The 15144-nt window shown below is 27.5% G+C and overlaps 1 protein-coding gene across 1 annotated transcript; it reads left to right on the top strand.

The window, feature by feature from the left end:
* Positions 1–13034: 13034 nt before the first annotated feature.
* LOC127286152 (uncharacterized) lies at positions 13035–13544 on the top strand. Its single transcript, XM_051312467.1, has one exon. The coding sequence runs from the start codon at positions 13035–13037 to the stop codon at positions 13542–13544; it is 510 nt and encodes a 169-aa protein (XP_051168424.1).
* The last annotated feature ends 1600 nt before the right edge of the window (positions 13545–15144 follow it).

Raw genomic sequence — 15144 nt, 5'->3', positions numbered from 1 at the left:
CGCGGTTTTCCCTTCCTACCTTTCTTCGTATACTTTTGCTGTATATTTCTTACCGCCAAATTTTCCCTCTAATCGCATTTTTCGCGGCGTCCTATTTTCTTAGCCAATAGTATTTAAATTGTTTTGGTAAGGACAGAGCGATTTCTCTCTTTCTAATTCCGTTGTAACGTATACAGGGAACAATGCCATTGTTCAGCTGTCAATCATTTTTCAATTATTACTGAAATTTCTTTAAATCTTTAATATCTTAAAAAATAATAATTTGACAAAAATTTTACTTTTACCAATAATTTTTAAATAATTTTTACCTTTATTTAACATATAATTTTTATTTTAATATTATTATTTTAAGCAATTAAATAAAATAATTTACATTATTTTATGTAAAAAAATGAAAAATATCGTTAATTAATTTAATAATAGTCTATATTTATTTTTAATATTGTTAATAAAAAATATTTAAATTTGAATTAAATTAATAATTTCTTTATATTCGAAATTATATCTTTCGTCTCTTACTATTATTTTTCCTTATGTATTCTTATATGGTGTTATCTATGAATGTCTTCTGTCTCTTTCTATTATTTCTAAAATTCTATTTCTCTAGATTTAAATTCATTTCTTAATATTTCTTTTCTTTGATTTTTATTAATAATTTATTTATAACTTTTTTCTTTTAAAATAATTAGTTAATTTTTTATAATAATTTTGCAAAATAAAATAATTTTTAATTATTTAGTTTATTGGTATTTAAGATAATGTAAAGGGGTGTTTTGTTTATTTATTATTAATTATTTAATATAATATTTAAACATTGGATTTATTTTATCTATGCATTTTATATTTTTGGGATTTCTATATTAGTGTATAGTTTAGACAATCATATACACACACATGTATATATATACTCATTCTCCTGAGTGCAAGTGTACTCATGAAAACAGTATTTTTCTTTCTTATATTTTTCTTTACCCAAATATATATATATATATATATCTATACCAAAATGTGACATTATATTTTTGAAATTCAATGGTACTCTATTTTTTTCTTTACTTGCATTTAAATGAATATAATCTATTGACTATTGGAATAACTCTTCAATGCCCCCCTAAACCAATCATATTCTTTTGGCATAAAAGAATTGATTTGTTTACAAGACAGAAAAATATTCTCAATAGGCAATCTAAAGAGAAGAAAAAAAAAAAAATAAATTTTTGATTACCCCCTTAATGCCCCCCTAAACGAATAAATTTATTATATCCTGTAATGAATTAATTTGTTTGAAATGAAAAAAAATCAAAATTTATGTTTTTTTAAAAAAAAAAAATATCTTTATTTAGCCTCCGATGGCTCTTATGTTAACATTTTCTTCTTCCTCAACATCTTCCTCAATTACTTCATCGTGATTTGGGAAAATTTCTATTGTTCCCGGTGCTAATTTGGCTAAATTTAAATCTATTAGTTTGTCATCAACTGACCACAGTCTGTTGAGTATTCCCCAACCCATATTTACATCATTGATTCGAGTTTTATAGTGGAATTGAAATGACCTGTTTTGCATTAATATAGTGAACCTATCTACTGTGTTTTTCTCCCAAAATATATTATTGTTAGGTAGGATATCCGTCAAAGCTATTTTTGTTACATCTTTCTTTATGTAAAGATATTTATATATTAAGTAAAAGATATTCTCTTTTGCCACTTGTATGTGGATGTCATTGTCGACATCGTATACTAAGAACACATCTTGTACTCCCGTATTAAATAACATTACATTTCCTCTTATGTATGCATTGTTGTTTATTTTGGCCACTATAGGCCATCCCGCATAGTTCGTTAGTTCCCCTTCAAAAATGAATCTATATGATTCATCATATGATGAATAAAATTCATTAAATTCGGCCATTTGTTTTTTGAAATCCTCACTAAATTCCCCCACTTTCACTTTTATAAAAGATGGTCCAATTGAATTCACTACTTTTACGTAGTATTTTTTATTCACCTGAAGTAGGTGAGAGGGATATTGTTCCATTGAAAGGACAATATCGAAATCATGGTTACTAGCCTCCATCTTTAAAAAAAAAAAAAAAAAAAAATTCTGCTACTTAATTATTTTTTTTTTTATGATTACCAAATACTATGCAGATAGAAATATAGAAAAAATGAATGTAAGAGATAGAAGAGAACAGAAATAAATCACAAGATGCTATATACTATCTAGTGACACTCAAAATTCGTCACAATACCAAGAGAAGATAAGAATAAGAAACAAGAAAAAAAAAAAAACAAATACACATTTTTAATTATTTAACTATTTAATTCTATCAATTTTTAACATTTTTTTTTATTTTATTGAACAGTGTTTGTATTTTGTAATCTGTATAATTGTGACCAAAAAGTTTTTCTAAATCTATTTTTACAATTTCTGTTTTGGTTATTTTGATGTTTTTTCTTATTATGTTCATCCTTTTCCTAATTTTCCTCCTTTCCTTTGAACTTTTTTTATTTATTTTACTTGAATTTATATTTTTTTCTGTTTGTGTGCATTTGTTCTTCTTCTGTACGTTATTTCTCTTTATTCTTTTAATGTTAAGAATGGTGTCGGAGATTGTGGATCCCCGTTTTAATTCATACTTGTCGCATTCGCGATATTTACGGGTCATATTCCCTTGATCACATGTTGTAATCTCCATCTTAAAAAAATAAAAGAAATTCACTTTACTAGTTTACCCCATTTATTTATTTTTAACTATTTTTTATTTTTAACTAATCTTTATTTTTAACTATTTTTTATATAAATACCTTTTTAAAAAGGTTAATCCAATTTTCGGGATCCACTTCACCGACACTACACTTAACTTGTCACTGACAAACAAGAACTGACCAAAATTTCAAAATTATGACATTTAAAACTCAATATTCTCAAATATAAATTCTAGAGTAAAAGGAAAATATTGTGTAATTTTGACTTTATTCAATAATATTGAATATGAATTTAGAGAAATGTTTCCAAACAAAATGAAGAGAAATCCAACCATTGCAAGCTTTTCTATATTGACTATTTCTATATTACTTATTTACTATTTATACTTAACAATATTATTATTATAACTTTTATATATTTTTTTTTTTATTTTTTTTTTTTATTCGTTTTTTCGTATTTATTATATTTTTATTTTTATATATTTATGTATGTATTTTTTTTTTTTTTTTTATATGGAGAATAGATACTTAATGTCTATATCACTTTTATCTATCCTCTTCTTTCTTCTTAAAGTAAATATTACTTACTAATCACTAAACACTTAACGAAATTTTTATTTTTTTTATTTATATATATTTTTTTTTAAATATTTTTTTATATGTAGAAATTGTTTATGTTTTAAATTTTTATTATTTATTAATATGATTGTTCTTAATTATTTATTATTGAATGTTCAAATAATTTAAATATTAATAAATAGATATTGTTTATTTAAAACACTTCACTACACTTTTTATTATTTTTGTTATTAACATTATTTTTATTTTTTATTTATATATATTATCACTTTGTTTTAATTAGAGTCTTTATCTCTTGAAATATATTTTTTTAAATCCTGATTATGATACATTCCTTTTTCCAGTCCTAAGTTACTATCCCATATGATATATGTACCTTTTTTTATAACTTTTTTTATTTCATATGGTCCTTCATAGACTTGTAGAAATTTAGCTATTATTTTATTTTCCTTATCAGACCTATTTAATAATTTAATTAAGACTTTATCACCTACTTTAAATTCAGTTAATTTATGTGTGATATTGAATTTTTCCGATCTTCTTTTACCTTTTTTACAGATGTTATTATACGCGAGTTCTAATTTTCTTTCATAATCCATATTATTTGGAATATCTGGAAAATCGAACCATTTTTCCCACATTCTTCTTGGCTTTTTGTTGAGCTGAAGTTCTATAGGTGTAAACTCGGTAGTTTCATGGTGAGTTTCGTTGATACAATCTTCAATAATTGATATCCAATTCCACCAGGAATTATGTCTACCATAGGTAAGAGTTCTAAAAAATCTTGATAACTCCCTATGAATTCTCTCGACAATATTTCCTTGGGGGTGACGTATTGACGAAAAGACAGGTTGTATCCCCTCTTCTTTGAGTTTATTAGTCCATACTTCAGAAGTAAATTGTGTTCCGTGGTCCGAAATAATTTTTTCTGGTTTTCCATATTCCTTTATATGGTGTTTGAAAATTTTGTTTATTAGCGCTATTGTTGTTATTTTTCTTATGGGGTATAATTTAACGTATTTACTAAACGCATCGATTGTTGATAAAATGTATTTAAATCCGCCTTTTGTTGCAGGTAAAGGACCGTAAAAATCGATTGATAAAATTTCTCCCGGTTTTTTCGGTGCATAATTTCTCATTTCCGCGTAATTAGTTTGATTAGAAATTTTATTTTTCTGACATGAGTCACAGCTAGCGATCCTATGCCTAATAACCTTGGAAAAATGCGGATAATAAAAATATTCATTTAACATGCGAAAAACTCTTTGTGGTCCTACATGTCCATACATTTCATGGGTTTCATCGATTAAATTGTTTATAATACTTTTTGTTATACATAATTTTTTTTTATTATCCCCACTATTAAAATATAATATATTTTTTTCTATTAAATAACGCTTTGTTTTGCCGCTTTTAACTTCTGCGATTCTTTGTTTTGAAATTGAATCTAGGTTTTGTTCTTGTGAAATATTTTTTAATTTATTTCGCAATATTGAAGATGGTGTTTTAACTAATTTATACAAAAATAATTTGCCCTCATGTGAATTAATACCAATTTTGTATTCTTCATATGATGGTGCCCTACTTAGTACATCTGCAACTATGTTGTTTTTACCTGAAACATGTTCAATGTCAAAGTTGAAATCCTGAATTGCTAAAATCCACCTGGTTATCCTACCGCTTATTAATTTGCACGTTTTTATGAACGTTAATGCTTTATGGTCCGTTTTTATAATTACATGAGTTCCTAGTATATACGATCGAAATTTCAATAAGCTCCATACTATCGCAAGTAGCTCTTTCTCTGTCGTGAAATACGTCAACTCGGCTCCTTTCAACGTTCGACTCGCGAAAGCTATAGGTACGTGTTCTCCGTCCTTGTCTATTTGATACAATACAGCTCCTATCGCTACGTCGCTCGCGTCTGTTTGTAAATAAAACGGTTTTGATAAGTCTGGATAACTAAGAATTGTAAATTCACAAAAAAGATTTTTAACCCGTTTAAATGCTATATCCTTTTTTGAATTCCATTCCCATTTATTTTTATTTTTTAATAATTCAAGTAAAGGGACTATTTCTTGGGCATGATTTTTAGAAAATTTTGTATAAAAGTTAATAAGTCCTAAAAAACCTCTTAATTCTTTTAAATTTCTAGGTCGCGGAAAATTATGTATTGCCTTTATTTTATCAGGATCAGGTTTAATTCCGAGTGGTGTTAAAATATGTCCTAAAAATTTCAATTCCGGACGAAAAAAATGAGATTTTTCAAAGTTTATTGTCATGTTATGTTTTTCTAAACGATGAAAAATTTTTTCTAAGTGATAGAGATGTTCGTCAATATTTTGTGATGTGCACAGCATGTCGTCGATAAAAGTGATTACAAAATCGCCTATACCACATAGTACCTGATCTAACGCTCGTACCAACGCACTAGTACTTGTTTTTAAACCGAAAGGTACTACATTAAATACATAGCATTTTCCTTCTATTATAAAACCCGTATATTTTTTAGATTCTTCCGATAAAGGAATTTGCCAAAAACTACTGACCAGATCTAAAGAAGACATCACTTTTACACCCGTACATCTTTGAAATAAAACTTCGGTTGTTTCCGCACGTTCATATTCATCGACTACAATTAAATTTAATTTTCGCGCATCTAAACAAAATCTAATAGTACCATCCTTTTTTAATGATATACATATTGGACTGATATATTGCGTATTCATTTTTTTTAGAATTTTTAATTTAATTAATTTTTTTATTTCATTATTGACTTTATCACGCAATTTCATCGGAATAGGATAAGATTTTTTAAAGAATGGTTTAGTATCATCTACTTTGATTTCGTGTTCGTATATTGAAATTCTACCCGGTTTTTTAGAAAAAACATTTTTATAGCGCGAAATGAGTTTGTAAAATCTTTCCTTATCATTTTTGTTTAAAACAGTACATTCCGCAATTTTATTTTTAATTTCATCTTCAGTTATTTCAAATTCGAACTGTGTGTCATCATAATCATTGTTTATTTCTAAATCTTTAATTACATTTGGGGCATCTTCTAACATTTCCATTCCCGTTAATTGATTGACAATAATTTTACTAATATCATTATTATTATTTTGATTAATTTCATTATCTTTAATTTCTTTTAAAATTTCATTTTCTAATTCATTTTCAATTTCATTATTTTCTATATTTTCATTTTCACGAATAATCTTTATTTGATTTATATTTTCTTTAAGCATTTCCATAGTTAATGCTTCTTCTTCTCTAATAACAATAACAATATCTTTTTCAAAATCTACTTTTGCTTGAAATGTTTTTAAGAAATCAGCACCCACTAAGCAATCACAATTTAATTTAGGAACTACTATAAATGTATATTGTGCATTATAACCACACATTTCGAATTGTATCAATAGCTGAAGTTTTAATTTTACAGGGCGTTCTCCAGTTGCACCTACAATACTCATTCCAACTACCGGTAATGAAAGACATTTTTCCATTTCTTTTATATTATTCTCATAAAAATCTTCCGAAATACATGTTACTTGACTTCCGGTATCTATAAGTGTTTTTACTTTTTTATTAAACATAATTATTTCTACAATAGGACATCTACCTAGTTGATTTAATAAACGATAATTTATATTTTTTAATAATTCTCTACGTAAATCTAATGGAATTATTTCTTCTGATTTTTTATTTTGTTTTTGTGTATTTTTTTTTTTATTTATATTTAAAAGCGTCATTGACCTCGGATTTGTATACCTCGTACACGTGTTTACAAACCCGAGGTTTATAAGTTTTCCGAAGTCGATGAAGGTTCTCCACAATCATTTATATCACTTTTTGGATTTTTGCATTTTTTTGTTACATTTACACATGCTTGTTGACAACCTTCATTATTTTGGTTATTTACATTTTGTGAAAATTTGTCCTCTTGCTTAACATTATAAGGTGTATATCTTGCATTTTCTACATAACCATTGTTATAATTTTGACGCTGATTAGGATAATTTTGATAATTATTTTGTCTATTATTGTAATTGTTAAAATTATTACCCGAGTATTTGTTTCTATCATAATTTTGATCTCGGTAATTTTTATTTGGAAAATTTGGATTAAATTTAAAATTTGGATTGTTTTGAAAATTTTGTTGTCTATTATTTTCACTACTTTTGTTTTGATAATTATTACCTTGATTAAAATTTTGATTTGTATTACTATAATTAGGGTTACGATTAAAATTATTTGTTCTACTTTGATTTTTACTATCATATTGTTGTCGACTATAATTATCAAAATTATTCTTTGGATTATTTTGAAAATTATTACTTTTGTTTTGAAAATTATTAGTTTTATTTTGAAAATTTCTTTGAGAATTTACTGGACCAGTCCTATCAAATTTTTCTAATAGATCTAATAAATTATTAATTGTATTAATTCCTCTCATTAATACCGCTGTATGTATATCTTCATTGAAATGTCTGGCAATTTTAATAACTATTTCGTTCTCTAAAGGTGATGGAATTAAGTCTTTGGCTTTGTTTATTATTTTAATTGCATAAGCTGACCTTGATAATTTCCCGCTTGGATTATATTGACCAAATTCTAAGTTTGTGCTTATTTTATAACGAATGTTTTCATTCCAAAATCGATTAATTAATTTTTCTTTAAAACTCAAAAAATTATCATCTTCCGACTTAACTAAATTCCACCATTCTTTAGAAAATCCTTCTAAACATGTTTGAATAAAGTATTTGAATTCTGAATTTAAAATACCATTTACTTGAATATAATCTTCTAATTCTTTCAAAAAAATCATGGGCCTTTCCTGAGTAGTCCCAGAAAATTTAGGAGGAGTATATTCTCTTATCCATGAATTTTTATTAGAATTATCATTATTTCTTATTCTACTTATTTTTTGTTCAAAATATTCTTGATTTTCTTGAATTGTTTTTATTTTATTTTCATTATCTAAACTTAAAATTGTGTTTTCCTCAGTACTCAAATGTAAGTTATTAATTTTGCCATTCATGTCATGAATTTTGTTATTTACTTCGTCCAGTGATTCTTCTACATTTAATTTTAAATTTTCGCATATTTTTTTGTTAATTTCAATACCGGTGTCTACTCTATCATATAATTTAGCTTTTAATTGTTCGATTTCTTTCTCATTTTGTTCTATTCTTTTACGTATTTTAGATCTTTCCTTTATGCATAAATCCATATTTTCTTTCTGTTTAGTATTTAATTTACCTAATCCCTTTTTTACTTTTGTAACCGTTATTCCCAAGTCTTTCATGAAATCATCAAAATCTTTTTCAGTTTTATTTAATATTTCCTGTTCCTCATCATTAAGATCATATTCTTCATCACTATCACAAAGAGAAATCTGAGTGATTTCTTCATCGAAAATCTCTAAAAATCCTTTATTTTTACTTTGTTTTTTAGATATTGTACCTGTTTTCTTTACTTTATCTTTATTTTCTTCATCTGAAAAAGGTTTTGATGCTTCATTGTTTTTATTTTGTTCGGGATCCATTTTAAATATTCAAAACAAAAAAAAAATTTTAATTTTATATTTATTTATTCAATATTTTTATAATTGTGAATGATTTTGAGTGCACTCTTTTAATTCTACTTTTCCCTATTATTTTGCTTATTATATATTCTTAAAGAAAAAGAGAAAGAAAGAAAGGAAAAAAAATTTCATTCAATTTAAATTCATTCAGAAAACGAAAACACCAGGGGTACCAGTTAAAGCATTATTAATTCTCGCACCGGGGATATGTATTAGTATGCGTGTTTGTGTTTACTTTCTTATCTATCTTAGCCCTGATTTGATTCGGTTCTGAGAAATTAATAAGTTCAAGAATGTGGTTGAATGACCACAAACATAAATGTTTATGTAGTAATCACCTACGTTACGCAACTTTATACAAAAGAAAGAATGGCTATTGTCTAAATTTAAAGGGACATTATATTTCCAAATTTAATTATTTGATACAATAGACACGTGCCAGCTATATTAATGGATATGATTGTAATGATATAATAGAATAATTTAAATTAGATCAAGTTTTAAATTTATCGTTCTATAGATATGTTTGAAAGAAAATATTTATTTTGTTTTTAGAAAACTTGTTGCTTGTTTACCAAATTAGAGGAATCTTTCCTGTAATTGTTCGGTAGATCAGCTGTTTATTTTCTTATTCACTTTTACTTTTATAAATGAATTAATGTCATTTATCGTTTCAAAGCTGAATATTTTTACTTTACAAAAAAAATAAATATTAATTATTAATAGAAAAATTAAATATAAAATCAATCATTCAATATAATTATTTGTTAATTATTTTGGTTTAAATAATTTATTGTGAGTTCGTTCTGAATGAAACTAAATGAAATCTTTTTATTAATTAACTTAAATTTTTCACCTTTTATTTAAACTCCTTTCTAACAAACTTATCTTTCCTCTATTGAGATTGTAAATAATCTCGTAAGCTTATCTATAAAAAAAATATAAAATAAGGTTTAAATAAAATAAAAGAAACTTAACAATTCCTAACAGCTATCAAGGTCAAATTCCCTATTCCCTAAATTAAATAATCTATTATAAATAAACCAATCTCACAAATATTCTCCTTAGACATAAATTTATTTAACATGTTATTAATTTAACAACATATTAAAATGATTTAAGTTAGACAGAAAATAAATGAAAAATTTATTTATTTCTCTGAAAAATTGCTAAATAAATAATTTAAATAAATTATTTATTTCCTAAATTAACTATTTGTGGGAGGACAGGGATTCATAATCAATTGAATCTTACACATTAACAAATTGATCGCCTATTGCAATGAATTTGAGATATATGTATCTTCAAGAGACTTACGATTTGCTTTTGATACCACTTAAGGATCCAGATAATGAGGTGGTACTCCGATTTACCAGAAACCCCTCAAGTCTTTCACCATGGCGTGACTTTGTAGATTTATGTGTTTTTAATTAAAGTGATTATACACTTTTTTGTTTCTTCTACTTTCCTAATATTGAGTTTAATTTTATTGTTTGTTAAAAATATTTTATTTCTTATATAATTCTGAGTTGGAACGGTTGTTACACCAGCCTCTCAGATATCATATAAGATTTAAGAAAAAAAAATATAAATAATAAAAAATATAAATAATGAAAATTTAATATTTTAAACAATAAAAAGATTCTATGTAAATCACTTGTTCTTAATTCTCAAAAACTTACTTTATATTTGTTAAATCCAATCACAATTTATTTTCACGAAACTATCTGTCAAAAACTAATAATAATGATATAAATGTAGACCGATTGAAATTCAGAGAATGAATGTCCAAATTTGGGTCTCCTTCTCTATTTATTGACTCGAGAAGACGCTTCATCCCCCAAATTTCTCTAAATCCCTTGTATATTTAAATTTGGTAAGTGTGTTGGAGAGACTCTGACAGCTGATTGCTTGACAATCCGCGGTTTTCCCTTCCTACCTTTCTTCGTATACTTTTGCTGTATATTTCTTACCGCCAAATTTTCCCTCTAATCGCATTTTTCGCGGCGTCCTATTTTCTTAGCCAATAGTATTTAAATTGTTTTGGTAAGGACAGAGCGATTTCTCTCTTTCTAATTCCGTTGTAACGTATACAGGGAACAATGCCATTGTTCAGCTGTCAATCATTTTTCAATTATTACTGAAATTTCTTTAAATCTTTAATATCTTAAAAAATAATAATTTGACAAAAATTTTACTTTTACCAATAATTTTTAAATAATTTTTACCTTTATTTAACATATAATTTTTATTTTAATATTATTATTTTAAGCAATTAAATAAAATAATTTACATTATTTTATGTAAAAAAATGAAAAATATCGTTAATTAATTTAATAATAGTCTATATTTATTTTTAATATTGTTAATAAAAAATATTTAAATTTGAATTAAATTAATAATTTCTTTATATTCGAAATTATATCTTTCGTCTCTTACTATTATTTTTCCTTATGTATTCTTATATGGTGTTATCTATGAATGTCTTCTGTCTCTTTCTATTATTTCTAAAATTCTATTTCTCTAGATTTAAATTCATTTCTTAATATTTCTTTTCTTTGATTTTTATTAATAATTTATTTATAACTTTTTTCTTTTAAAATAATTAGTTAATTTTTTATAATAATTTTGCAAAATAAAATAATTTTTAATTATTTAGTTTATTGGTATTTAAGATAATGTAAAGGGGTGTTTTGTTTATTTATTATTAATTATTTAATATAATATTTAAACATTGGATTTATTTTATCTATGCATTTTATATTTTTGGGATTTCTATATTAGTGTATAGTTTAGACAATCATATACACACACATGTATATATATACTCATTCTCCTGAGTGCAAGTGTACTCATGAAAACAGTATTTTTCTTTCTTATATTTTTCTTTACCCAAATATATATATATATATATATCTATACCAAAATGTGACATTATATTTTTGAAATTCAATGGTACTCTATTTTTTTCTTTACTTGCATTTAAATGAATATAATCTATTGACTATTGGAATAACTCTTCAAGTTCGTCCGCAGTTCAAGACAACGTACGCCATCAAACATGGTAAGTTTATTCTTTATTGTATGTTTGTTATGTTTATTCTTTATTGTTTGACTTTTTCGCAAGTAGCGCATCATAATTTTAACTATTCTTTTTCATTTTGTACACATTTTCTCTTCCTCTCAAGAAAAGGACCTGGTACAATATACTTTGAAGTGTTAGAAATATTTTATATAGAAATACTATATTTATCGCTGATTAAGAATTTTGAAAATTACGAAATTGAAGAATTCGACTTTATCAGCAAAGTGACATCTATTAGATGTCATTAAAACTCCTTGGTTCAGAGTTAGGTGTTTCATGTGATAATTATATCGATATGATTTGTCGACAAATAATTATCAATTTTTGAATTAATTTTGATCTGAAAAAATAAGCTGCGTGCTCGAGTACACTGTGCATCTGTGAGGACTCGAACCTCCTTAGTTGCTGCCTAACGCGGGACTTCTGCCGACTAATGCACCATGCCAACACAGCCTGAACGACCAAGCTTCTTATATTCTCAGATCAAGCCCATAACTAGTCAACAGCTATAGTTAATGTTAGATATATTTTATATAGAAATACTATATTTATCGCTGATTAAGAATTTTGAAAATTACGAAATTGAAGTGTACTCGAGCACGCAGCTTATTTTTTCAGATCAAAATTAATTCAAAAATTAATAATTATTTGTCGACAAATCATATCGATATAATTATCACATGAAACACTTAACTCTGAACCAAGGAGTTTTAATGACATCTAATAGATGTCACTTTGCTGATAAAGTCGAATTCTTCAATTTCGTAATTTTCTACTTTGAAGTGTGTCAACCATTATTATGGCCTAAGCATCAACGAGCTTCGCGAATTGGCTTATATGTTCGCGAAAAAACTCAAGATTGTCTACCCAGTAAGTTGGAATGAAGATCAGATGGCAGGCCGTCATTGGTATACAAATTTTATGCCCCGGCACTCCGATCTCGTTTTACGCTCACCAGAACAGACGTCCATCCACCGTGTAAAAGCCTTTTGCAAGACAAATGTTGAAATGTTCTTTCAAAATTTTGTACAGTTGATCGATAAACATCACTTTGAAGCTTCTTATGTCTATAACATGGACGAATCAGGTTTCTCAACAGTCGCTACGAAAATAGGCAAGGTGATCGCTCAAAAGGGAAAGCGACATGTCGGAAAAATTGAGGCCGCTGAAAGAGGAACGATGATCACGTTAGCGTTAACCGTAAATTCTGCTGGCAACAGCATTCCACCATTTTTTCTCTTTCCTAGAAAGAATATGCAGAGCACTTTTTTAGACAATGTCTCACCTGGGACTATTGGTTTTGCTAATGATTCTGGGTGGATGTGCGCACCAGATTTTGTACGATTTATGCAACATTTTGTCAATTGTGTTAATCCTACGCTAGCTTCTCCTGTCTTGCTGCTTCTTGACAACCATTTGTCACATTTGTCCATAGAAGCCATCGATATTGCTGTTGCCAATGGAGTGCATATTCTGTCCTTCCCACCGCACTGCAGCCACAAATTGCAGCCACTGGATGTTTCTGTCTTCGGACCGATGAAGACTTATTACAAATCACAGTGTGCGGCTTGGCAAAAAAAATAATGCCAACAAGGTGGGATTTTTCATATGCAAAGAGATTTTTCATGTTCTTGAAAACTTTGTCTTCATCAATTTTTTTTTAATTTTCATTTCGTTTTTCCAGGTATTAGAAATTCGCCATGTTGCTGGCTTGGTCTGCAAGGTTCTTGATCTGGCATTGACGCCCAAAATCATCAAATCCGGCTTCAGAGCAACAGGAATCTCTCCATACGATCCGAATATTTTCAGCGAATCTGATTTTGATGAAGCTATTGAGCAAAATAAGGTAGAATCTGAGTGTGAGGCTCGTGTTAATGAAGAGGAACAGTGTCGAAACGTCATGCCAGATGTTGGACGTAAGGAGGTTGTGCTCACCGAACCAGAACCTTCGACATGAAAAGATTCTTCAATGAACTGCCAATCAGTTTTGGAAGAAATTGGTCCTCTGCAGGCAGCTACACCAAAGAAGCCTTCGAATCGTGGCCGAAAGCCGATGCAAAGTACCGTGCTTACTTCTACTGAGTGCATTGCTTCTTTAAAGGCAAAATAAGCTAAGAAAGCGCCTGAGCCAATGACCAAGTAAGCCAAACTAGCAGTTAAACGTGGACGGAAGGCAAAATCAGCAGCTAAGCGTGGACGGAAAGCAACACCAGCCAAACCAGCAGCAAAGCGTGGACGGAAGGCAACACCATCCGAACCAGCAGCAAAGCGCATCAAGGTAAAAGAGTCTTCATCATCGGACGATGATGAGGACTTTTGCATTATCTGTCTGGACTTTTTGCCACGGAAATTGACCGCGTCAAACTCCATCAAATGCAAAAAATGTAGTCGTCCGGTGCATTTGAAGTGCGCTAATATTCGTGCCAACTACTTTGTATGTAAGCATTGCGTTTCTGATAAAGATAAAAAAATCGACGAGTAAAGTAAAAACTTGTTATAATTGTTGTTAATTTTAATAATTTAATAATTTATTTTGCTGTTCTTTCTGCCAAAAAAGGTTTTTTAAATAAAGAAACCTAAATATCACGGAATATTCCATTCACATTCGTGGAATATTCCATTGCAACATTCGAAATATTTTTTTGGAATATTCCATTCATGTTCCAGGAATAATAAAATGTCCGATCATTGGAATGTTCCTTTGGAGTATAGTAGGAATATTTTGTTGGAATATTTTTGTAAGATCGAAAAATATGTTGTAATTTTGATGTTTTTCAAGAATATTCATAAAGATATTCCAAAAGAACATTCCAAAAGGCGGATATTTTTATATTCCTGGAATATAAATAGAATATTCCTTTGGAATATTCTCGATGTTCTAAAGTAATATTCCAGGAATGTGAATGGAATATCCCATAATATTTAAGAATTATCATTTTCTTTTTAATTGTTGTGTTTTTACTTAATTTTTATTCATTTTTTGCGAATTTACCTAGGGTGCCCACAACCGGGTACAACTTTTTTTTGGACCAAAAATGGTCACTTCACTAAATTTTAAATAAAATCTTTCTAGTTAAAGGAATAAATTTAATTCTTGTTTTGACAGTTATCTAAGGCCTCTAGAATACCACTGATGCAGCCATGACCCAAAATATGCATTTGGTCAAAAGTTATGAGCCAAAAA

This window comes from Leptopilina boulardi, unplaced genomic scaffold (assembly GCF_019393585.1).
Source record: "Leptopilina boulardi isolate dan_hultmark-lab unplaced genomic scaffold, ZJU_Lbou_2.1 LbouV2_350, whole genome shotgun sequence".
Classification (NCBI taxonomy): Eukaryota; Metazoa; Arthropoda; class Insecta; order Hymenoptera; family Figitidae; genus Leptopilina; species Leptopilina boulardi.
This window is presented reverse-complemented; position numbering and strand designations above follow the sequence as displayed.

Bases quoted from the DNA above. Each gene is read 5' to 3' on its own strand.
- LOC127286152 (XM_051312467.1), top strand. From the start codon at position 13,035: ATGGACGAATCAGGTTTCTCAACAGTCGCTACGAAAATAGGCAAGGTG.